Here is a 26197-nt window from a genome sequence, read left to right as displayed (position 1 = left end):
ATGGAGGTTTATTCATATTCTTGGGACAAGAGTCATTTTTATAGGATAGAGAGGGGCATGTATGTCTTAGATTCCTTGTCTTTGATGTTAAGTAGAAGAGCCATTTTTAAGCTCTTAGTTTCTGTAAGAGGAAAGATATTTTTTTCTAAGTATTACAAGGGTATGTCAGAAAATGTAAAAGAAGATGATTTCAAAACCCAATTCAGAAGAGTGCTGTTATGCATTTATTAAACAAATAGTCTTTGATGTGTGCCAGGCCCTGAACTAGGTAGTAAAGTACCTAACAGGGGACAAATATATTATCCCTGTTCCTTAGTGGAATTAGAAAAGTCGAGTTCCTCTTATCTCCTGCCCTGTCCTCCAGTGTTTAGAGTAAGAAAATCATGTTATTGCAAATCGTGGGAGCATGTAATGCATTACTGAGCCAGTTTCTAAATATGCTTGCAGTGCTTTCTGTAATGTAGAGGACAGCATTAGAGAAGATGTCAAGTGTTAACTCAATGTCACTGGAAACTGTCAGTGTATGGGGGGTGGAAACATGTCACCATTTTTGCACACTCCATACAAACTGAAGATATGGCTGATCTTTTACAAAGATAATTTGTTTCTGAGCAGATGAACACTTGTAGACTTAAGCTTAATTTGGCCTTAGTTCGTTTATTCATTGTTCTTTAGTTATAGAAACTGGTTAGGGAAAGAAAGCAAACTTGAATGGGTCAGGTTCCAATAAAAGCATCAGAAATAAAGTGTAAAGACAATTAGCTAATTTAAGAATAAGGATTGGGTTGCAATGTCATGTAGTGGAAAGGCCATGGGTTTTGGAGAGAGGGCTTCTCAGTTACTTTTTGAGGCAAATTACTTAATTCCTGAGCCTTGGTTTTCTAACTGAAAATGGAGGTAACAGCTACCTCTTATGATTATTTTATGGGTTAAATAATCATGATTAAAGTACCTAGAACATTGCTTCAGACATAAGCGTCCTCCCAAATGATCTTTTGTTCTGTTTTAGTTGTGGTTTTCAGTTGTTTTCTTCCTAATCCAAATGGTTTGCCTGTGTTCTTATCTTCGACCTATTATAAAATGCACTTGAGAGGCAGAAGCTAAGCAAAGGAGACGCGGGTACTCAAATTGTCCAAGTCCATGTACCTTAAAGCTTTAGTCACAGGAGAGCCATTGAGTCTCTTAATCAGAACTTTTTGGCATTTATTTCAGATATTTGTAGCAAGTGAAGCTATCTGGCTTCTAAGTCCTCAATAGATTAGAAAGAAGTAGATTGTGAGTAATGTGGGAGGTTAAGGGGAGTGCGGTGGGGGGAAGGGGGGAGGATGGGGAACTGTCCTCCACTGTCTGTTGTAAGAAAAAACAGATAACAGCCTGGTAAAGACAGTAGACTTAATCTACAAGACACAAAAACAAATATTTAAAGCCTATCTAGCATGTCTGGGACCATTCAGTGCAGGACCAGACCTGAAAGTGTAGTAATGCATGTTCATCAATTAGCTTAAGTCATGTTTGGGGAACTCTTTATGAGAATGCAGTAATCTACATAATTTATATTGTCATTCAGGATGATTAACAGCTCTTCTTAAAGGGGTAAAACATTGTACTATATGGAATGACTTATTTCATGGAAAAACCACGGTACTTGCTAGCACAGTACCTGTTAGTGTTTTTCATTTGGTTTGCCATTCAGTGTGCCATGTTGCAGGCTAAAAAGCCTTTCATGCTAAGCTACTAGTAAAGAAACGTAATCTAAATGGCTTAGCACCCCATACCAAATCTTTCTTCAGAGTAAGTCATTCTTTTTGTCATCTGTAAGGATGTCATGTAAAACTTTTCACTCAGGCTTTGAGATAGAGTGTGCTAGAGATTTCCAGGATCAAACTAACGTGGACAGTAGTTAGCCTAGCCTGTCTGTTGAGGGTTTCTTTCCTCTTACATGTGACTTCTACACAGTATTAGCTTTGGTAATTTTTTTTTGGATCCTCCTCCTTTCTATCTCAGAGTTACTTTGTAAACAATCTACTCCACCAAATAGTAATTGGTAATGTTTGTAATAAATAGCCTTGACTTTCTTAAAAACAAACAAATTGTAATGTTGCTACTGTTATGAATCGTAATGTAAATATCTGATATGCAGGATGGTCTTAGGCGACTCCTGTGAAAGGGTCGTTCGACTGCCAAAGGGGTTGCGACCTACAGGTTGAGAACCGCTGTTCTAGAGCATGAGTAGTTCAGTGGGTTCTTTTCAGATGTAACTGAACCACATTAATAGGACAGATGTCCAGTAAATTAGATCTTTAGGTTTATACTTTTAAGAGAACAGAAATCCTAATGATTTTATTCTTATTAAAATGTGTGAGTTTACTATGAAATTGTTACTAATTCTTACAAATAGTTCTGAAATTTTTCAAAAACTGGAATTACTTTGGCCTCAAGACTAGAGCAGTGGAACGTGACTGTAGACTTTAGTTGCAATCCATTCAGCACACATGTCCAGTTTGCACTTGAAAAGCTGCATTTTCTTTAATAATGTACAGTGTCCTTACCCCTCTCTCCCTTCCCTTTTATGGGGGAGGGTATAGTTTCATGTTCAAAGTACTCAGTAAGGAAGAATAATTTTAGAGGAGCCACTAGAAGTTCAAGATTTTAATTAAAAAGAGACTTGACCTGAGGTGGTAGTATAGTAAACCTGTGATCTTATAATTTGCCTGTGTTTAAATTACATTCTCATATGCTGCTTTAGCTTCTTCCAAAAATTCTAGAGAGAGAAAACGGTTAAAGTATTGTAAATATTAAGGAAATACTAGTAAATGCTCCTTCTTAATTGCATCCTTCATTACAAAATGTGGAATGGGGCATCTGATTTGCAAAGTTCACAGAATGAACTCCTGATAAATGCTGATAAATGGTGCCGTGGAAGCTGGGCCAATGAGCTTTCTCCCTTGATTTGAATGAACTGTGGAAACTTTTTTTTTTTTATTACTAAAGATGCTCTATCTGTGGCAGTAAATGCAAATTTTCCAAGTTTAGACCAAGTTTCCCCCATCCCTCCCCCAAATTTTACTTCATAGACAGGTAGTTAGATAGTTCATGTAAACTGGCTAATTAAATTTTTCTTTATAAATTGTTCTAAGCATGAGGTGGGCCCAGCTTTGGCCTGAGGTTTGTATATTGACCGTTTCTGCTCTATATCACTAATTTTCAAACTTAGAGCACGCACACACTTTTGCACACAACAGCATCTGTAAGGCTCGTTAAGAAAAGCAAACAAACATGCAGAATTTCAAAATGTAAGGGGAGTCGATGGGTGCTGAAACCCTGCCTGCTTAGTTTTCCTGTCAGTTTTCCTGTCATTCTTGCCCGTTGAAAACTCCGCTGAGGAATAATAGATCTTAGGGAAAAACGTTTGCTATACACCTGCACTGTCCAGTATAGTAGCCATTGGCCAAATGTGGCTATTTAGCACTTGAAATAAGGCAACTGTGATGGAGGAAATGAATGTTAAATTTAACTATAATTAATTTTAATCTAATAGAAGGTTCCTTTGGACAGTGCTATTAGACTTTGTTTTGATTGCACTTTCACAACCTGAGAACTGTATACACTTGACCTGAGTGTAAATTGCTGCTCAGCAGAGGGTCAAGACAGACCTAGGAATTTGAAGGTCAATTGGAGTACTGAATATTCGTGCAATTTGAGTCTGGGCCTGTGTAGTCTGATGGATGATTTTTTATAATCTGGGAATGATAAACCAGTATGTAAATTTATGTTTACAAGCTGATTATAGAACGCTGGAGTCATGAAAGGTGAAAGGAATATAACTCAACTTCCCTAGCAGTCCCAATATAATAACGGCTTTCACTGAACTAAGACTAATTTTAGGATTAAATTCAAGCTCTAACATTAGATTTAGCAGCTCACAAAATTGAACACATGAATTTTTCTATTTGCTATTGTTTAAAAGACACATTACCCATCGTTCTCCACAGGGCCAACTTAGATTTCCAATTGGCAGTGTGTTTCCTTACTAGCTTATAACTTTGGAAAAAGTATAGCTACAGTGAGAATGGAGAAACCTGTTTTCTTTAATGAATTTTAATGTATTTTTATTTTTTTAATCCTTTTTATTGTACTGATTTCTTTGACTAACGAAGTTGTAAAAACCCAGGTCATCAGTAGTCTTTTTTCTCTTCCTTGTATGATAACATGTTCATGGATTGCCAAAAATCTAATAATGATTTTATACTATTTCTGGTGGGACTTTTGGTATTCTTTATGAAGGCAGAACCATTACATTTCAAGTGTTTTATGTTGCAGTATCTAACTTGATTTTTCTCTTGAAGTAAAAATTCATATACTAGGAGGTATTTTGGGAATATTTTGTATTTGCAGTTTGAAGATATTTGAAATTATATTTGCTTTCTATACTTAATCACTCCCTTTTTTCTAGTCTTGGACTTTGTGAAGTGTTTTTTGCCACTCTTTTTTCATATTCTCCTTCACACTGCCCTTTCGTAAGTCATCAGTGAATTCTGAACTGCCAAGTTTAGCAGCCTTTTCTCAATTATTGTACTACTTTCTTCAATCTCTGCCATTATTGACTATACTTTAGATTTCTTAAAATCACACAGGCATACTAGAACAGACACAGATTAGACTCTTTTCTCCAGCTATAAATGTTGGGTAAAATGTCAGACTTGTTTTCTTTTATATATGTCTAATCTAGAGAGGGAGAGAAAAGTCCCCAAGAACAATAACCTTAGAAAAGTCAATCACTGTTCAGGAAAAGCTGGTCTTGGGGAAATTACTAGATAAAAAATTCAGTAGCAGGGGATGGGGTTGTAATGCCATTTGGGGAAGGGAGATAAATCTCTAAGAACTGTGCTAAAGTATATATTTATGTAAAAACTGTTCTGATGTCATTGAAACGTCTATGGCCTCTACTGGGAAAAAAGCCTCAAACTCTCTATGGAGGAACTAGAAAAATTCTAGTCTTTATAGATGGACTTTAAATTTTACATGAAGGCAAGCAGGGTCAATAAAAAGCAAGATACCACCTAGGTGTAAAGAGTGGGTGTTTTGTTTTTGTTTTTTACAAGCATATATTACTAGAGGCCTGGTACACGAATTCGTGCATGGGTGGGGTCCGGCTGGCCCACCCAATAAGGGCCGATTGGGGCAGGGCGGGCCAGGGGAGGGGCCATGGGCGGTTGGTTGGCTGGCTGGCCCTGCCCCTTGACCGAACTTGGGGCTGAGGGGACTTTTTGCATATTAGCCTTTTTTTATATAGGATTGTAATGCGAAATTCAAAAGGTCCAAAGGATATATATATATATATATATATATATAGAAAAGTTTGTCACCCTGCCGCTTGCCACTCAGTTGCCTTTCAAACACAAGTAGCATTACTAGGTTTTTGTGAATTATTCCAGAGATTTTATGCATGTCTGAGCAACTTTGTGCATATGTTAGCCTTTAGTACAAATGGCCATATATGTTACTTAATAATGCATCTTGTAGATTATTTCATGTTCATACTTTTTACTTTTTCTTTTTATTGCACAGTATCCTTTTGTATGAGTGTCTATAATATACTAGTATTTCATCAGTCTTCTATTGATACACACTTAGGTTATTTCCAGTCTTGTGGTATTAAAAATAGTGCTGCAGCAAATAACTGTTTATTTATTGTTATACACATACATAAGATAGATTTCCAGAAGTAGGATACTTACATTTGTATATTTATTTACGGGATGTATTCATTTTTAAAATAGTAATACATGCACATAGTACAAAATTCAAAAGGAACAAATTAATAAATAATGAAAAGTAAGATTGTCTGCATCCTGCTACCTAATCTACTTTCCAGAATGTAACCACTGTTACTGCTATCTAGCCACTAGCCAAATGTGACTATTGAACACTTGAAATGTAGCTAGTCCAAAGTGAAATGGGCTGCAAGTATAATACTTAGCCTAAAAAATAGAATGTAAACTATTTCAATTTTTAATACTGATTTGACATTAAAATGATAATTTTGTTATATTGGGGTGAATTAATAACATTAAAACAATTTTACCTATTTTTTACTCTACTTTTAAAATGTGGCTAATAGAAAATTTATTATTATATATGTGGTTTGCATCCTGTTTCTGTTGGACAGCATTGGTCTAAAGAAATACATTTATTTATTTATATTTATATATTTATATATATATATATATATATATATATATATATATATACACACACACACACCTAAGTGACTGTTCAACCAGTTGCTATGACACACTCTTATGACACACTCTGACCACCAGGGGGCAGACGGTCAACGCAAGAGCTGCCCCCTGGTGGTCAGTGCGCTCCCACAGTGGGAGTGCCACTCAGCTGACCGATGGGTGTCAGACGCAGGGCTCACAGCTGGTCGCTGCAGCCCGAGACCGCAGTGGTGGTGGCAGGTGCTGCGGGGCCGGGATGAGCAGGAGCAGCAGGCAGGAGTGGCAGGTGGTGTTGGACTGCCAGTTTCCGGCCCGATCCCTGCAGGTATGCTAAGGGACCCCACCAGTGCACAAATCCGTGCACCAGGCCTCTAGTACATATATAAATGTATATTAATATATGGGAATTCCTCTAATCAGGAATTCCTTTTGCACTGCAATCTATGGGATCAGAAATCTCTTGCTAGGATGTTGGTTAAAAGAGAGGTACCAGCCTGGCCGGCATGGCTCAGTGGTTGAGTGTCAACCTGTGAACCAGGAGGTCACGGTTCGATTCCTGGTCAGAGAACATGCCAGGTTGCGGGCGTGATCCCCAGTGTGGGGCATGCAGGAGGCAGCTGACCAATGATTCTCTCTCATTATTGATGTTTCTACCTCTCTCTTTCCCTTCCTCTCTGAAATCAATGAAAAAAAAAATTTTTTTAATAAGAGAGAGAGGTACCAGGCTGTTCTTTATTGTTTAATTATTTACTCTCAACCATTTACCTGGATCATTATTGGCCTTGTTAGTGAAAGTCATGCTTCCATTGTCTTTTTTTGTTTTTAATTTTACTTCCATTGTCTTTTAAGATGTATCTTAACTTCAGGGAGAAACCCAGCATTACTCTTGGCTTCATGTTTTTGAATCTGCTCCAATTTGCACCGGTTGCCTCTCTACACTTAGTACACAGCAGTCGATGTGGATCCCTCTTCACTTCTCTCCTTTGTTAAATCTCATACTCTTGTTTTGTGCTCCCTCCTTTTGATGAAATATTGTTCAGGACTTTTCTTGAGAGAATGTGTATGTGGGGTAACTATTTGGTTATGTTGCACATCCAAAAATAATACCTTCATTTTACCCTGGGAAATAGAATTCTGGGTTGGAAATAATTTTTTTCCCAGAGTTATGAAGGCATTGCTCTATTCACTTCACTTACAGTGTTACTGTTGAGAAAACCAAAGACATTCTGATTATTTTCCATATGACCTTTCCCCTGCCCCCCCCTCAGCCCCCCCCCCCCCCCCCCCGAAGATTTTAGGCCATTTGTCCTCAGCATTCTGGTCTTGATGTTGGTGTGTTTTCATCCATTGTCCTGGGGTCTTGATGGGTCCTTTCAATCTGGAAATTCCTGTCTTTCAGTTCTGGGGATATTTCTTGTTTTCTTTGATAAACCCTCCTCTCCTCCGCCTTCCATTATCTCTTTTTGGAAATTCTGTTTGGACATTGAACCTCCTGAGATGTTCCTTCAGTTTTCTGCACTTTTCTCTACTATTTTTCATCTTTCTTTTTGATCTACTTTCTAAGAGATTTCCTTTTATTTTATCTTCCAATCCTCCTATTAGTCCCTTCCCCCATCCGCACCCCTATCAAGCTATTTAAGAGCTCTTCTTTTAATCAATGTTCCCTTTGTACAGCATGCTGCTGCTCTTTCTTCAGGGTGGCTGTATCTTCTCTTCTTTCTCTGTGTATATTGATGATTTTTACACTATGTTTTTTCTCTGGAAAGCCTCAAATTTTTTGAAGTTGCATTTTCCTGTTGTTTGCTTTTTCCCTTCAGATCATCAAAGTAATACTAGGTTAAGGTCTAGCAAGCTGATGGGAAACGAAGCATGTGGGTGAGGCTTGTCTCCTTTCAGTTTCACTGTAGAGTGATCTGAGTGGGTTGTTTGTTGGTAAACTCTCAATATTAGTATCTGTACATTTTTCCTTTTGGGGTTGGTCAGGTACCCCAGAGAGGAGTCTCAATCTGACTAAACAGGTAAAGGTCTGGCTGCTAGTATTTTGGGAGCCAGAACCCAGTGGAAGAAGGGTTGAGAGTCTACAGTTAGCATGCAGTAAGCTCATCTTCATTTACTCCTCGCTTCTCCTAATGGTACTCAGGCCATCTTCTAGTCTAGGGAGACTGTTTCACCCTCTGCCAAGAATAAACATTTAGTTCTCTGGAGAGAGGCAGTTACCCATCTAAGGATCTAAATGCCTCTCAAGTATCTCTCACCCAGTCCTGCCTATTTCATCTCCTTCTCAGTTCCTGCGATGACTGGAGCTGTTACTTCACCTTTTGAGGATTCTGTCCTATAAATCAGGACATTTACCTACAGCTAGCCTAGAATTAGTAGTCTCGCTTAGTAGTTCAGTTACTACTCATCCATCCATTTTCCAGTTATCAAAATTTTGCTCATTTCCTCCTTACTCTTATCCCTGTCCTTGTGAGATTGTCTTTTCTTTTTAAATTCCTTTATTATGGCTTTTTAAAATAGGCTACTGTCTTCACCTGTAACCCACTGATTCAAGTTTCCCATGAAAAATGTCTTAAGGATAACTCTGAAAGAGTTGATACAGCATGTGTAACTCCCAAGTCAGTGGGGATGAGGGGGTGTAAATGAAGAAAATTTGATCATTTCAGTAGAGGTGGGAAAGGAGAAAAAAATAAAGAAAAATGCATAAGGATTAGATAACACAAAATGAGTTGATAGAGAATAAATATCTCCATAAGCCTAATACATAAATTCAAAATGAACTTGCTGTTAAAGGAGAATAAATTTTTTTAATCATTTCTGATTTAATTATCTGTAACCTTTAGATACTAGTCACATGAAGCTACAAAATTAGCAAATGTCTTAAAATCTGTATATAAAACGTAATTTATGTCACATTTCAAACTCATTTATTAGTGTACCACTCAATCTTTAAAAAAAAAAAAAGGAGGCTTCAAAGATAGTCTTATGGCATTCTTTAAAAAGGAAACTGTTCCTTTTAACTTGACTCCCACCCTACATACCAATTTCAAAACATATCATTTGATCATCTTGGTCATGGAAATTCCCAGGATGAGATTTTTATATTTTGCTCCCATAGCTTCTGGTTATCAGAAAACCCATGCTTTCCTTTATTGAAGGAATGTGGTCCTGCTGATGTTGGTGTATCCCTTTCAATATTCTTCATCCCCATCTTTGCTTCTTGGAGACATTTCCTTGGGTTCGCTATCTTCATGTTCATTAAAAGCTGCTTCTGCTACTGAAAGGGTTTTTGGAGAAAGAGTTGGAAGATTTTCTCTAGGTTACTTGATCCAAGTTTGATGGATATAGCTGAGGCTTTTTTTGTTGTCTGACTACCTATGGCAAATCCAAACTTGGATATCATATGTTACAGGCTTTGTTGGGAGGTCTGCAGCTTCTTCTTCATTTGATGGCTTCTCAGCGCTGTGACTAGATCTTTCCCTTCCATTGCTCCTGTGGCTCCAGCACACTGTCCTCAGGCTTCTCTCTTGCCTTCTCCTCTGCATTTTCCCCACCCGAGAATGAAAAATTAAAAATTTTAACAAAATGCTTTTTATTAGTAGACACACCTAAAAGGATGATGATATAATTTTAAAGTAAAGGAATGACTAAAGATATATACTAGGCATAATCTGTGTCTTAGTCCATTTGGGTTGTTATAACAGAATTCCATAGACTGGTTGTCTTATAAACAACAAATTTATATCTCACAGCCCTGGAGGCTGGAAAGTTCAAGATGCCAGCAGATTTGGTGTCTGGTGAGGGCCACTTCCTAGTTCATAGACAGCTGTCTTTTTGTTGTAATTTCATAAGGCTGAAGGGGGCAAGCAAACTCCTTGGTCTCTTTTTTTAAATTTTATTTTTATTGATTCAGAGAGGGAGAGAGAGAGAAACATCAATGATGAGAGAGAATCATTGATCAGTTGCCTCTTGCAAACCCTCTACTGGGGATCGAGGCGCAACCCAGGCATATACCCTTGACCGTAATTGAACCCCGGACCCTTCAGTCTGCAGGCTGATGCTCCATCCACTGAGCCAAACCAGCTAGAGCTCCTTGGTCTCTTAAAGGGCACTAATCCATTCATTGAGGGCTCCATCACCTACCATATGCCCCACCTCCAGAAGCCATCACATTGGGGATTAGGTTTCAACATGGGTTTAGGCAGGGGTGGGCAAACTTTTTGACTCGAGGGCCACAATGGGTTCTTAAACGGGACTCAGAAGAAGGAGCTGCGGCCATGTTTCCCGACGTTGCCATGTTAACACTGCTGCTGGTGAAGGAGCGGAGGGGAGAGCAAGAGAACCCTCTGCTCTATCGGCTCCGTGCGCCGGATAGAACAGCCGAATGGGCCGGATCCGGCCCGCGGGCCGTAGTTTGCCCACGGCTGGTTTAGGGAAAGGGTGACACAAATATTAAGTCTGTAGCAATCTATGTAGTAAAGTTGGCAAAATTATGAGGATAAGTCTACAACTGTGTAATCATAGGAGTTTTAACACATCTCTCAGTAATTTAAGAAAAGTAGATTAAAAATATAAGGTTTTGCTCTAGCCAGAGGCAGCCAATCAATGATTTTCTCTCATCACTTATGTTTCTGCTTCTCCCCGCCCTCTCCATTCCTCTTTGAAATCAATAAAAATATATTAAAATATATACATATATACATAAGGTTTTAAAGGATTAGAAGGTACAGTTAGCAAGCATGCAACAATTACAGAACATATATTCTTTTCAAGTACTCATGAAATTTTGTAAGAATTGTTTATGTACTTAGACCTCAAAGCAAATGTTAACAAATTCCTAATTATATTTTATAAAGTCATATCCTTGGATCCTAGTGCAATTCAGTTAGAAATATAACAGGAGAATAGCAACAACTCCCAAATCTGAAGTTGTATATTTCTGAATTTATGAGATGAGGAACAACTCATAAAAATTAGGAAGTGTTTAAAACAGAATGATGAAAATACTACCTGTCAAAACTAGATACAGCAAAAGTCCCATTTGGGAAACTTTAGATAGAATTTTAAATGTTTATTAGTGAAGAACTAAGTAAAAATTAATGAGTTAAGTATACAATGTAATGAGTTAGAAAAAGGAAGGTGATTAAGTTGAGAAACATTAACGAAAAAATATATAATTGGAGCAACTAAACCAAGGGTGCTAAGTTGAAAAGACTGCCAAGATTGGTGGAGAAAAAAAAGATTATAGATGTATTAGAAATAAAGAAGGGTTGTGACTACAGCAAACAGATTTTGAAACTAAGAACACTAAGAAGTTTTCTACCTTTAATATAAAGTGGAAGAGACCATTTCTAGCAAAATAAGTTACCAAAATTGGCTTAAGAATAAGAAACTTGACTAGATTGCAATTTAAAAACTTAAATTCATTAGAAACCTACCTATACCAAAAGAAAATTAAGTAAAAATCCAAACCCAAATAAGTAAAACCCAAGTGAAAACCCCAAATGGCCAAATTCTACAGAACATGAGTCGGTAATTCCAATCAGAATACAAAATATTATAGAAAAAAATCATTTTGCAAGTCTACTGTAATCTTGATACCTCCAACGGGACAAGGGTATTATGAGAAGGGAGAATGTATAGTCCACATCTCAGATGGCAATAAAAATTTTAGGTAATAAAATGTTAGTATTTGTTAAAAAAAATATCATGACTAATAAGGGTTACCTCAAGAATGTAAAGATGATTAAATGTTAGAAAACCTGTAAATGAAGCTCATCACATTAACACAACAAAGGGGAAAAAAAAAACCCATATGAGAATCTTGACTAGATTATAATTTAAAAACTTAAATTCATAGCACCACCAAAATAAAGTTAAGTAAAAAACCAAAAAGAAAAAAGCAAAATCCAAGTGAAAACCCTAGCTGGGCAAAGGAAAAAAGACATGATAAAATTCCGTATATTTTTGACCAAAATTCTTAGAAACTATAAATATGAGGGTGATGGTTAAAAAAAAGGGGGGCACAGAAGAGTACATGTAATATCATTCAATTATATGAATTTCTAGAACAGGTAAAATTACCTTGATGGAAGTCAGATCAGTAATTGCCTGGGGTAGGAAAGTAGATTGACTGTGAGGGGCACAAGGAAACTTTCTGAGATGGTGGAATTATTCTGTTTTGATTGGAACAATGGATATATGGAGGTATACATTTATTAATACTCATTGAATTATATACTTAACATCTGGAGGCTGGGAAGTTCAAGATGCCAGCAGATTTGGTTTCTGGTGAGGGCCACTTCCTAGTTCATAGATAACTGTGCATCAATGAAGTTGATTAAAAAAGTTAATATGTAAAACCAAGGCATGTGTATGTATCAGCAGCAAACATTAAAAACAAACAAACAACTCACCGTTTAAAATGGCAGCCCAAACTACAAAATCCCTAGGAAGAAATAAAACAAAAACATGTGTGGGACCTGAGTGGAGAAAATAAGACACGTATAATTCAAATTATAAAAGATGTACTTGTGTTTATGACTAGAAGGCACATTACCATAAATCTGTCAGTTTTCCTCCACTTGTTTGTAAATTCAGTGCCATTCCAATTAAAATCCCAGCAGGTGAAAGAGAATTTACTTTATCAGGTAGGAAGATATATTCTGTAGCTTTAGTAGTTAAGCCATACTATTTGCCTCAGATATAGACTAATTGGGGGGAGGGCGGCCGAGCTCAGAAACACAAATAGCATTGTAATCAGTAGGGGAAAAGATTCAGTTTATTATCTTTGCTGGGGAGGAGAAGATACCTGCCTTGCACCACACAAAAATAAATTGCAGATGTGAAAGAGAACTTTAGACTTTATAACTTTTGAAAGATGACAGCATATGGAAGATTTTTAAAGAAGGTACACATGTATATATCATTTAAGATTTTAAATTGATGTGCTCAAATTTAAATTGATAAATTTGAGCACATTAAAGATATTCTCTGAAATCATTACAAATATATTTTTTAAAAATCCTAAATTTGGTGGGATTTGAAAAGCTAAACTTAAAATAACCAACATAAATTTGAGAAGAAAGGAAAGGGGCTCACTCTGCAAATATTAATACTCTTGAGAAGCAATGACTAAAATTCTGTGATATTATAGGTATGAACAAGTACAGCAGTGAACAGACTATAAAGCCCCCAATCAGGTATTTATTTTACAGGGATTTGATATGTGACAGGAGTGGCATTATGAATTATTAAAGAAAAGGTAAATTATTTAAGTGCTGATAAAATAGTCTGTCCTTACAGGAGATGTTTAGATTGCTATCTCGCCCCTTAAATAAAAACAAATTCCTGATATGTTGGAAACCGAAATGTGAAAAATAAAACTAAAATGTCTGTGAGAATACATAGGAGGAATCCTATATAACACAAGACTAATATGCAAATTGTCCCCTTGGGAGTTCGACCGGGAGACCAGGAGTTCCATCGCTTGCTATGATGTGCGGTGACCACCAGGGGGCAGCGTGGAACATGGTGGGTGACCAGCGGGGGTGGCGGGGCACTGAGTGAGTGAGGGAAGGAGGAGGCAGGGAGGCCTGGAGGCAGGGAACCTGATCGGCCCTGATCACTGGCCAGGCCTAAAACCCTACCTGTGCATGAATTTTGTGCACCGGGCCTCTAGTATCTTTATAACAGGGTACTTTTTCATGCCTCAGATTCCTCATTTATAATTAACTAGAGGCCCGATGCATGAAATTTGTGCAAGAGTAGGCCTGCCTTCTCCCAGCTGCCTGCACCAGCTTCCTTCTGGCACCCGGGATCCGGGCTTCCCTCCAGCTGCCAGCAGGCACCTGGGACCGGGCTTCCCTCATCCAGAAGGTCATTCGGAAGGATGTCGGGTCTAATTAGCATATTATGCTTTTATTATTATAGATGGTACCTATTTCACTGGATTCCGATGAGAATTAAATGAGTTAATGCTTACCTGACTCTTAGACTGTGTCATAGTTAGCATTTAGTATATGTTTCCTACTGTAGTTGGGTGCAGAAAGGGATTTCTTTGAAAAGAAGCTAAGTTGTATCATAAAATAAATACCATGGTTAAAATATAAAATTGTGTTCTAAAAGACAAAGTAAAATAAATATTCCAAAGATTTGGAGATTTTTTTGAAATACATATGCAGTGATAGGGTTTATCTATATATATAATCTATACTAATAAAAGGGTAATATGCTAATTAGGGCAGACGTCTTCCAGATGTCCATTCGGACAAAGCCACAGCAGCTGCGAAGCCCGGGGCTCAGGCCTCGCAGCAGCGGGGTAATGGGGGCAGCACCTTCCCCTGATCAGCCTGGTCGGCTCCCGCAGAGAAAGGCCAGACTGTGACTTAATCCATCAGTAGGACATCCCCTGAGAGCTCCCAGACTGTGAGAGGAGGCAGGCCAGGCTAAGGGACGCGCGCGCCCCCCCCGCCCCCCGCCCCAGTGCATGAATTTTCATGCACTGGGCCTCTAGTTCTATCTAATAAAAGAGAAACACATGGTAATTAGCGTACGACCGCTACCCTTCCCATTGGCTAATCAGGGCAATATGCAAATTAACTGCCAGCCAAGATGGTGCCGGCAGCCAGGCAGCTGGAAGCGAACATGAGGCTTGCTTGCTTCAGTGACGGAGGACTCCAACGTTCCCTGCCTGTGCTGCAGGCCTCTGAGCTGCAACTCTAAGCAACTATTTTACAAATATAGGAGCTAAACAAAACCCCAGAAACCTGCTTTAGTCCGTCGGGCTTCAGCCAGCAGGATCGCAACATTGTTTCAAATACAGAAGATAAACAAAGGCCAGAAACCTGCTTTCAGCAGCGGAGGCCTAAGAGCTGGAGCCAAGCCTCAAAGCTAAAGCGGGCCCAGAATAAAAAAGAAAAAAGGAGCGGTTGGGAGCTTCAGTCACCCGCCAGCCTGAAAACAGCCCTCAGCCCCTCACCCAGACTGGCCAGGCACCCCAGTGGGGACCCCCACCCTGAAGGGTGTGTGACCAGCTGCAAACAGCCATCATCCCCTCACCCAGGCTGGCCAGGCACCCCCGTGGGGACCCCCACCCTGATCCAGGACACCCTTCAGGGCAAACCAGCCGGCCCCCACCCGTGCACCAGGCCTCTATCCTATATAGTAAAAGGGTAATATGCCTCCCAGCACCGGGATCAGTGGAGCCATGAGGCCTTCCGGCACCGGGATTAGTGTGACGGGGCAGCGTCCAAACCCCCTGATCGCCCTGCGGCTCTGTGTGTGGCGGGGCAGGGCCACAACCTCCCTATCCGCCCTGCTCTGTTCATGACAGGGGAAGGTGCCCCAACCCCCTGATCAGCCCTGCTCTGTGCCTGATAGGGGGGAGCTCCCCAAACCCCTGATCGCCCTGCGTCTCTGTGTGTGACAGGATGCGGCACCCCAACCCCCTGATCGGCCCTGCTCTGTGTGTGACGGGGCAGCGCCCCAACCCCCTGATTGGCCCTGCTCTGTGTGTGACGGGGTAGAGCCATACCTTCCCATCGGCCCTGCCCTGAGTGTGAGTGTGGCAGCGCCCCAGCCCCCTGATCGACCCTGCTCTGTGGGTGATAGAGCGCGGCGCCCCAACCCCCACCCCACGGGCCCTGCTCTGTGTGTGATGGGGTAGAGCCATAACCTCCCCATCGGCCCTGCCCTGAGTGTGACAGTGGCGGCGCCCTAACCCCCTGATCCTCCCTGCTCTGTGTGTGACAGGGGGCGGTGCCCCAACTCCCCTATCGGCCCTACTCTGTGAGTGACAGGGAAGCTCCTCAACCACCTGATGGGCCCTGCTCTGTGCGTGACGGGGGGCAGCGCCCCAACCCCCTGATTGGCCCTGCTCTGTGCTTGACGGGGTGGCGCCGCAACTTCCCTATCGACCCTGCCTTGAGTGTGACAGGGGGCAGTGCCCCATCCCCCCAATTGGCCCTACCCTGAGCGTGACTGAGGGTGGCATCGCAACCTCTCAATCCACCCTGCTCTGTGCATGACGGGGCGGCACCCCATCTCCCCAATCGGCCCTGCTCTGAGCCCGACCAGGGGTTGCACCTAGGGATTGGGCCTGCCCTCTGCCACCCGGGTAGCAGGCCTAAGCCAGCAGGGCGTTATCTCCTGAGGGGTCCCAGACTGCGAGAGGGCACAGGCCAGGCTGAGGGACTCCCCTCCCCCCCGAGTGCACAAATTTTTGTGCACCACGCCTCTAGTCTATATATATAAAAGGCTACGTGACCGACTGTATGACCATCCGACCAACCAACCGACCGGCTGGTACATATGACGCGCACTGGCAATTTAATAATAAAGGTTGACTTGCACATGCGCGATGCATATAAAGTTCTCGTTGGTGTCAGTCTAGACAGTAGGGATATTCCTACCTGAACCCATTTTCGGACATGGTCAGTTATATGTTGCTTTCTCTCGAGTTCAAAGACTGTGTGATATTAAAGTTGTAAATACTTCATCACAAGGGAAATTAGTTAAGCACTCTAAAAGTGTTTTTACTCTTAATGTGGTATATAGGGAGATATTAGAATAAGTTTAATACATTTATCAGTGATTGTTTTTATTAATGTTGTTTTTATATCATGTCTTTTTTGTTGTTATATCATGTTATTTCTTCTAATTAATTTCCTTTCAATGTGCATGAATCCGTGCACCGGGCCACTAGTATCAGAATAAAAACAGTAAGTAAAGGAAAGCACAGTTGATGACTTTGCAAAGAATATGAACTATAGTTTAATAAACCATAGAGAATGCTAATTGTAAAACTTACACAATTATTAATAACTTGAATGTTTTAACTGCTAGTTCAGGATAATCAGACCTCTTACTTAACTGAAACTTTCCAGTGAGTAATCTTATAATCCCAATTTTACTAAGGTATCACTTGATAAGCTTTCTTCTTTAGCTGTAAAGATAAAGTCTTCTATTCTATTGAAACCTGAATTATCTAAGTATCACTTAGTGCTAGAATTAGGAACAGAATTAGTATCTGAACTTATTTTTCAATTCTTGCAGATGTTGAAAAAAAATTCTAACTTCAGTACAGAGCTTGCTGCCACACTAGTGAAGGAAATCTGTATAGTCTGTAAATGACTCGTTCACATTTCAACAACTTGATCATAAATTTAGTTTTCTTATTTCATTTTGTCTTCATCTTAGAACATATTGACATTGATTCCTTGTAAAAGCCTAAATTCAATCTGTTTACATTTCAAAACTATTGGTTAAACATCCTTAGATATTTAAAATGCTCAATTGATAAAAAAGCATTATCAGCATTACTGAAAAATATTATTTTATTGCATAATTTAAAAATTCTCCAGAGATAATTAGCCAGATGTCAGGCAGCCATGCTTACTAAGACATAACTTAAGGCTGCTAACTTTAAGTGATCACATAGTTTCAAAGTGGTTATAACTGCTCTTCTAAGGCATGGGACACAAATCATGTGACAGTTATAGGTCATGAGGTCATTCAAATGACCCAGAATAGCCTTAAACTTTTCATGTTTTTATTTCCATAAAGAAAAATAATTTATTTAAAAAAAATATATTTTATTGATTTTTTACAGAGTGGAAGGGAGAGGGATAAAGAGTTTGAAACATCTATGAGAGAGAAACATTGATCAGCTGCCTCCTACACACCCCCTCCTGGGGATGTGCCTGCAACCAAGGTACATGCCCTTGACCGGAATCGAACCTGGGATCCTTCAGTCCCCAGGCTGACGCTCTATCCACTGAGCCAAACCAGTTAGGGCAAGAAAAATAATTTAAAAGGTTTTATAGAAAAATTAGATCCCCAAGAATATATCTCAACCCGTCAGAAACATTCTCCTAACAAAAGTGTAACAGAGAATCTGTTAACTCAGAGTCTAGCACTGGGAATCCCTTTTTTTCATTTTTTCTGGTTATACAAAGGTTTAATTTTTATTCATTTCTTAGGCTGAATTCTCATGAATAGATTGAGTAAAAGATAGACACTTTTACATAAAATGATTCTTATATTGTCCTTGTCATGATCAGTTTTTCACAAGGAATAGAGATCCTTCATGTAGTTCAGAGTTTTGTTCTAAGGATAAGATTGGTGTGGGCCTGCAACAGGACCCAGAGAGTTGTTCCAAACCAAGCTTGGAGACTGGATGCTCTGCTTTTCTGCAGGACTAGTCTCTGCCTTGCTTGGGCACACACTTTTATTTGTGCACTGACCACCCTCTCTTCTGAGTCTCTGCTTTCTGGCCATGTGATGAACATGAACGCTTATATCAAAGCATGTATAATACTGATGCTGTAACCGTATCCTTCAGGTTTGCTTTTCTTTCTGTGTTCCAAATAGTGATTAGTGTACCATTACATACTGCTCAGTTACATTAGTTAGCAGCAATTAGCTTTGAGTCCTCCTTTTCCCTAAACTGCCCATATCCAGTTGCTCAGTAACAATGTGAATTTTCTCTAAAATAATGAACAGTCCTATCATTAGCTCTAACTTCTGTATTCAGCTTTTTCATCGGACTAGCTTTCCTCTCCCCTATCTCCTACCACATTACTTTCTTATATTTCATATTCAAAACATTTCCTTGTCCCTAAAAAATTAACTTTCTGCCTTGTGTATTCTTTCTTTCTTCAGACTTTTGCTCTGGTGTCACTTTTGCAATACCTCTCCCTTCCAAAGGTTGAATTCATCAGCATGTTCTCTGTGCTTGGATAAGTCTGTGTCACATGGTATTGAGGTTTATATAGCTGGCTTGCTTCTTGCACAGTATGATTTGTGACAGTAGAAATTTAGCAGAGACCAAAGGTAGCCAAGTATACCTTTTGCTTCTTGGTAGTCCTAAGTATTTGCTTCAGTGGATTATTACATGTATTTCATGGAATTTTTTGGTTGCTTTATTTTGTCAAGTTGTAGTTTTATATACTACTGGAGGCACAGTGCATGAAATTCTTGCACAGGTCCTTAGGCCTCACTGGCGATCGAAGCCAGAGCGTTGGCGTGGAAGGGCAGGTCCCAGCTGACCTCTGGGCCCCTAGATGCGCCCCCCTCCACCTGATTCATCAGACCCCTGCCTGGCTTCCTCAGTGCCTGGGAGCTGGGTGGTGGCTCCACCCCCCGCTACTGCTGCTGTTCGCTGTCTGCAGGGCAGTCGGCGGGGAGATCAGGCCCCACTCACACTCACCTTGGCCTGACGCCACCTGCTCACCTGCTCCATCAACCCACCAAGGTCCCACTCTTGTTGGGGCCCATTGGAGCTGGCAGCGCAACATCGCCGACACCTGCCATGTTCCGTGCTGGCCCATCGTGGTCAGCGCACATCATAGTGAGTGGTCGAACTCCTGGTCAAAGGGACAATTTACATATTAGGCTCTTATTATATTGGACTAGGAGCCCAGCGCGCAATTCGAAATCGCGCTGCTCTGCCCACCCTCCGGTCTGGCCCTGCCTCCCTCTCCAGCCCTTGAAGCAGCCCTGGCCACTGCTGATCAGGCCCTCCCCCAGCGTAGGTGCGCGGAGGCCCCTGCTGCCTCGCCCCCATGCGCGCTCAACTTCCTGTCCGGTCGACCCGTTACAGCGTCCTGGTTAATTAGCATATTTCTGTATATTTCTAGCATATATATATGTGTGTGTGTGTATATGGAGCTTATTCATGTGCATTATAGTCTAACACTAGATAACAGTGCTGCTGTCAAATTGTAATTGTTGTGGTCCTCTAAGAATTCAAAGTCCTTTTTTGAGAATTATACTTAAAATTCTTTTTTAAGAAAATGTATAGCTCGCCCTAACCGGTTTGGCTCAGTGGATAGAGCATCGGCTTGCGGACTCAAGGGTCCCAGGTTTGATTCTGGTCAAGGGCATGTACCTTGGTTGCGGGCACATCCCCAGTGGGGAGTGTGCAGGAGGCAGCTGATTGATGTTTCTCTCTCATCGATGTTTCTAACTTTCTATCCCTCTCCCTTCTTCTCTGTAAAAAATCAATAAAATATATTTTAAAAAAAAAGAAAGAAAAAGAAAATGTATATCTCTAGTACAGCAGCCTTACCACCAGTGTCCCACAATAGTTTGTGATTGGATAACATGTCAAATAATTGTAAATATTTCCCATAGCTCCCTAGGCCCTGTTTCCCAACATTTGTGTAAGTATGCCTGCAGAGGCTACCTGCAAGTTGTGGGCAGATGCCGCTAGGCTTCCACCTTTAGTCAACTACAACCTCCTCTCTTCTGAAATTTACAGTATGCATTGGCATTTTGAAGGTTTGAGAAATTCTTAAAGAAATCCATTTAAATTATGGAACTTTTTAATGTATTTGTTCTGATACTTTTTTAAAATTGTAATTTACATTTGATAAAATGTTGAGTTTTGTGAGTTTTATAATTGCATACTCACATATAATTTCATCTTTTGACTGTGGTTTGCTATTCTCTGTCTTGTAATTGATTGTGTGCTGAATATTTGTATAAAAATAGTACAGATTGAAGTAAATGTTATTTACTTCCAGAAAATGGGCCATCATCCTATATAATAAAAGCCTAATATGCAAATTGTCCCCTCAGGTGGTTGTTCCACCGGGAGTCCTGGAGTTCAACCGCTCACTATGATGTGCGCTGACCACCAGGGGGCGGTGTGGAATTTGGCGAGGGTCAGGGACACTCTGAGATCTCTTGTCGGGTGAGGATGATAGGAACAGAGATGTGGTGAGAATGCTGGTGTCTGCTGAGCTTACTCTCACTCCCCCTGCTACCTTCCCCCTGGGACGCCAGGGCTCGTGCGCCGGGGAAGCCCCTGTGCTCAGGTGCCGGGCGGCAGTGAGGAGCCCACCCTGCACCCGCGGGGTATCTTCTGGGTGAGCCAGCCCACAACTGCCAGGATTGCAGGGGCCGGTCAGGCTCCCCGTGAGTTCACGCAGGAGCCGGTCTGTCTGGCCGGTTGGGAGAGAGTGCACTGCCCACCCAGCTTCCATGCAGCGCCTCTGGGCGGCCCAAAGGCCCATGCTACTCCCTGGCCCATGGCGTCGGGTCGTGCTCACCGCATCTCTGTGTGGGGACTCGGGCACTGTGACTCAGGTGGAAGGGGGTGTCCGGGGGCCCAGGTGCTGCCCAGGGCCCAGAGGTCAGCTGGGACCTGCCCATCCACACCAGATGCTCGCACTTCAATCACCGGCCAGGCCTAGGGACTGCATCTTGCATAAATTTCATGCACCGGGCTTCTAGTTTCTAATATTAGCCTGATAGTGGGGCTAAGTCAATAAGATGAATAGTGGAGCTAGTTCTGGGCTTTTTTGAAACTTTAGTTAGATTTCTTTTAAGTGCTTTGAGAGCAGGATTAGGGCTTTTCACTTTCTGCAAGATTTGTTGTCTGATTGTAATTTCAGTTATTTCTTTGTGCTTTATATCTGAGCCATCAGCTTTGGGACCTTTGGGCATTTTCTCTGCTTTACAGCCTAGCTGTCTGTTCTTTGGTCATTCTGGAGTTCTTTGTACTCTTTAGCCCTGCCCCAGGCTTTTTTGTGTCCATCGTGATAACCTACCTCTCTACCAGTAATGTCTTTCAGGGTTTCCTCTCAGCAAACCTCCCTGCCCTGGGAATGTGCAGAGGATCTGGGTGGAAATGGTTCTTTTTGGAATGATTTTTTGTTTTCACTTTTGCCCATCCCATACTTCTCCCATCAGAGGACAGATTTATTGCATTTGAAGGAGATGATAAGCTTCTTAGAGTTTCTCTCAGCTTTCCAGCTCTGTCCCTCAATCTTGGTCATATTTTTAAGCACTTTGGTGAAGACCTGTGGGAATGAGTGATTTGCTCTGTGAAATCTGTGGAATTCTAATATGTCTTGTCAGCCTACATGTTACTATTAAGATTTATTAAAGGTAGGCTTGTTTCTCTTATGGTGGAACTATTCCTCCTGAGCCCCTCCATCAGGAAAGAGACCACCTGTGTGCCTCTCTTCTGTCAGTTAATTCCACTTTTGCATCCTTAGCTCTCTGATGGGTTCAGAAAAACTATGATTTTGTAGCTTATCTGGCTTGTTTTGATTATTAGGGTGAAAGTGATGGTCTATTGTAATTTTTCTATAACCTGATTAGGAATGGAACTCCTCTCATGGATATTTTCGTTTTGTTGTTTTTTTGTTAAACCTCACCTGAGAATATTTTTCCATTGATTTTATTAGGGTTAGTGGGAAAGACAGAAAAACATCAATGTGAGAGAAAACACATTGATTAGTTGCCTCTGACCAGGGCCAGGGCCAGAGGAGCCTGCAACCAAGGTATGTGCCCTTGACTGGGATCGAACCTGGGACCCTTTGGTCCGTAGGCCGACGCTCTATCCACTAAGCCAAACCAACTAGGGCAGCAGTTCTCAACCTGTGGGTCGCGACCCCTTTGGCGGTCGAATGACCCTTTCACAGGGGTCGCCTAAGACCACCCTGCATATCAGATATTTACATGATGATTCATAACAGTAGCAACAGTACAGTTATGAAGTAGCAACAAAAATAATTTTTTATGGTTGGGTCACAACATGAGGAACTGTATTTAAAGGGCCAGAAAGTTGAGAACCACTGAACCAGGGCATCATCGACTACTTTTTAATGTGTAGTTTGGTAAATACCTGATAACATTTATTTCAGTTGATTTTCTATAGTATTTCTCAGAACTAGGTTTCTGAATATTTTCCATCTCAAATCTTAACTTTTCAGTTCTGTCCTCAAGTGGTCAGTGATCTTGTCTCTTTGAAATTAAAGTCATCAGCATTAAAATTTAACTGAGGGGCTGGTGAAGAGTATGGGAAAAAATTGTGGTAGGTACATAGAAAACTAAGCAATAAAAAACTAAGGTAATTAACTCAAGGGGGAAAAGAGTTGTACAAAAAGGGAAATATGATTAAGTAGTAGTTTACTGCTAATCTCATCAGGCACAGAACTACAATTGGGAGTTAATTATCTTAAAGATTGGAGGAATGTGAGTGGTTGTGGTGTAAATCCTCATTTTCCACTGAAAAATGAACAGATAATACCTAAACTTGATATTTTAAAGGATACCATTATAAGTCTATTACAGTAATCCCCCCCTCATTCATTGGGAATACATTCTAAGACACCCCCCCCACCACCACCCCAGTGGATGCCTGAAACCACAGGTAGTACTGAACTCTCTTTCTCTTTCTTTCCCTCCCTCCCTCTCTCTCTCTCTCTCTCTCTCTCTCTCTCTCTCTCTCTCTCTCTCTCTCCATCCTATATAATAAAGAGCTAATATGCTGATTACACCGAACAGCAGAACTACCGTCCAGATGACCTTCCAGATGAAGCTGAGCCCCTTGCACGAATTTTGTGCATCGGGCCTCGTGTGTGTGTGTGTGTGTGTGTGTGTGTGTGTGTACGTACTACCTTCCCCTATTATACATACTTAATACTTACGATAAAGTTTATAAATTAGACATAGTAAGAGATTAACAATAATAACAAGTAATCAAATAGAACAATTATAACAATATGTTATAATAAAAGTTATGTGAATGTGGTTTCTTTATCTTTCTCTTTCACTCTTTCTGATAGCCGATCTAATAACCTAGATAGCTATTAAGTGACCAGGGGGTGGGCCAGTATTCATTGTGGATATTCTGGAGAGAGGGATGATTCACATCCTGGGTGGGATAGAGTGGGACAGTGCTAGATTTCCTCACACTACTGAGAATGGCATGCAACCTAAAATTTATGAATTGTTTATTTCTGGAATCATGTATCTAATAATTTTGTATTACTGTTGACTGTGGGTAACTGAAGTCCTGGAAAGTGAAACTGCAGATTGGGTCTGAGGGGTTGGAGTGGGGTGGTTAGGGAGACTACTATACTGAGTTATAAATAGCAAGATTAAATAAAAGTTTTAAGATTTTAAAAAATTGTATCTTGGTGTGAGAAGAGCAATTATATTTGACTATACTCACTATGCACATTATTACTTAAAAATGAAAATATATTTTTTAAAAGAAGCTTAATTAAAAATCTTCTCAAGGGATGTAAAAGTGAACCAAAGAGGGAGCGATAGAAACATCAATGATGAGAGAGAATCATTGATCGGCTGCCTCCTGCACGCCCCCTACTGGAGATCAAGCCTGCAACCCAGGGCATGTGCACTGACTGGGAATGGAACCGTGACCTCCTAGTTCATAGGTTGATACTCAACCACTGAACCACACAGGCCAGGTCCCAAACCTTTTCTTTATTTCTCTGTCTACCTTTCTTTCTTTACTAGAGGCCTGGTGCACGGCAATTGTGCACTGGGGGTCAGGGGGTCCCTCAGCCTGGCATGCACCCTCATGCAGTCTAGGACCCCTCGGCAGGGAGTGGGCCTAAGCCGGCAGGCGGACATCCCCCGAGGGGTCCTTTAGCGCTGCTGCAGAAGTGGAAGAGGCTCCTGCTACCGCTGCTGCGCTCCCTATGGGAGCGCTGCTCAGCCAGAAGCCATGCTCGTGGCTCCTTAGCACTGCCTCATAGGCAGGAGAGGCTACTGCCACTGTGCTCACCAGCCATGAGCCCAGCTTCTGGCTGAGCTGCGTGCCCCCTGTGGGAGTGTATTGACCACCAGGGGCAGCTCCTGCGGTGAGCGTCTGCCCCCTGGTGGTCAGTGCGCATCGTAGCAACCGGTCGTTCTGCCATTCGGTCATTTTGCATATTAGTGTTTTATTATATAGGATTCTTATTATATATTTTACACTTTCCCTTCTTATAACTTTAGATTTTGTTTCATGATACCAAGTCAGTTATGAAAATTCAAAACTTTGGGGAGAGTGGGCTTGTATATTTTTAAAAAATATTTCTGTGAAATGTTTTGAAAATTAGATTGAAGTTCTAAAAAGTGAGAAAAAGCTTTTCTTTTGGTGAAAGTATTTTGATTATTGACACTATTAAAAGCTAATATAGTATTAATAGTGATTAACTGGTCTAGTATTGATAAATATTTTATTTGTAAAATTATTATATTTACTCACTTATAACATTGTGTCTTTTGTAAAAGGGTCTATTTCCATAATTTTAAAAAATTAGTTAAGATATTTTAATGGGTGAAGAAGAGAACTTCTGAAAAATCTGTTGTGAAAGTAGTAATTTGAATTTCTCATTTTGTAATTTGCTTTTGATACCATGTTGAAGTAATTACTTGATTTTAAAGTTCCCCTCTAAATGCCTTTTCCATATTTTTTCTAGGTTAGAAAAGGAAGGCTATTTCCTTAGTGTGGATTGCTGCCTTTAGTAAGAATATGTCGTCCATCTTGCCATTCACTCCACCAGTTGTGAAGAGACTGCTGGGATGGAAGAAATCAGCTGGTGGATCCGGAGGAGCAGGTGGAGGAGAGCAGAATGGACAGGAAGAAAAGTGGTGTGAGAAAGCAGTTAAAAGTTTGGTGAAGAAGCTAAAAAAAACAGGACGATTAGATGAGCTTGAGAAAGCTATCACCACTCAAAATTGTAATACTAAATGTGTCACCATACCAAGGTAAGTGTTGTCAGATCAGAAATTTGATGGTCATCCTGTTGAAAATTGCTTAAAGGAATCTGAAGGAGAATTATTGAAATTTTGTTACTTTCAAGTCACCTGTAAATAGTAATTACTAGAATAGGACAGCTATTTTTTAGTCTGTTGTATTAATTTTGTTGTACTCTTTAGACTTATTTTACAAGTCATTTTCTTGAACAGTGAGGTTTAATCAAGCAAAATAAAATACTTCCATTATATTAAGTTTTATCTTCACTGTCTTCATTTGCCTTTGTTGCCTAAATGCTTCCATGGGTTTTATCTAATTTCTGTGATTGAATGACATTTGAGTAAAGATTCAGTGCTTTTCTATCTTTGGTGCGGTACTGCTAGACACATTTCTTCCCCCTTGGTTAAAACTTCACTCAGAAAGGAGTTGAAAGAGGCTACTACCATTTACTACCATTGTGTTGAATTTT

The 26197-nt window shown here is 40.6% G+C and overlaps 1 protein-coding gene and 1 pseudogene across 10 annotated transcripts in view; one reads left to right on the top strand and one right to left on the bottom strand.

The window, feature by feature from the left end:
* The window catches only part of SMAD2 (SMAD family member 2), a 61060-nt gene that overhangs the window by 2717 nt on the left and 32146 nt on the right, over positions 1-26197 (top strand). For all 9 annotated transcript variants that reach the window (XM_081096906.1, XM_081096912.1, XM_081096909.1 and 6 more), the window contains one exon: positions 25451-25739. In XM_081096906.1, coding sequence (XP_080953032.1) covers positions 25504-25739 — 236 coding nt within the window. In that variant the 5' untranslated portion in view covers positions 25451-25503. The remainder of the gene's footprint in view (positions 1-25450; positions 25740-26197) is intronic.
* LOC308522976 (PEST proteolytic signal-containing nuclear protein-like) lies at positions 9255-9624 on the bottom strand (annotated as a pseudogene). Its single transcript has one exon. The product of its transcript is annotated as a PEST proteolytic signal-containing nuclear protein-like (transcript).

The sequence above is a fragment of the Myotis nattereri genome (assembly GCF_964212035.1).
Source record: "Myotis nattereri genome assembly, chromosome: 8".
In the NCBI taxonomy this organism is placed as follows: Eukaryota; Metazoa; Chordata; class Mammalia; order Chiroptera; family Vespertilionidae; genus Myotis; species Myotis nattereri.
Note: the sequence above shows the minus strand (reverse complement) of the source record. Positions and strands in the feature narration are given on the sequence as shown.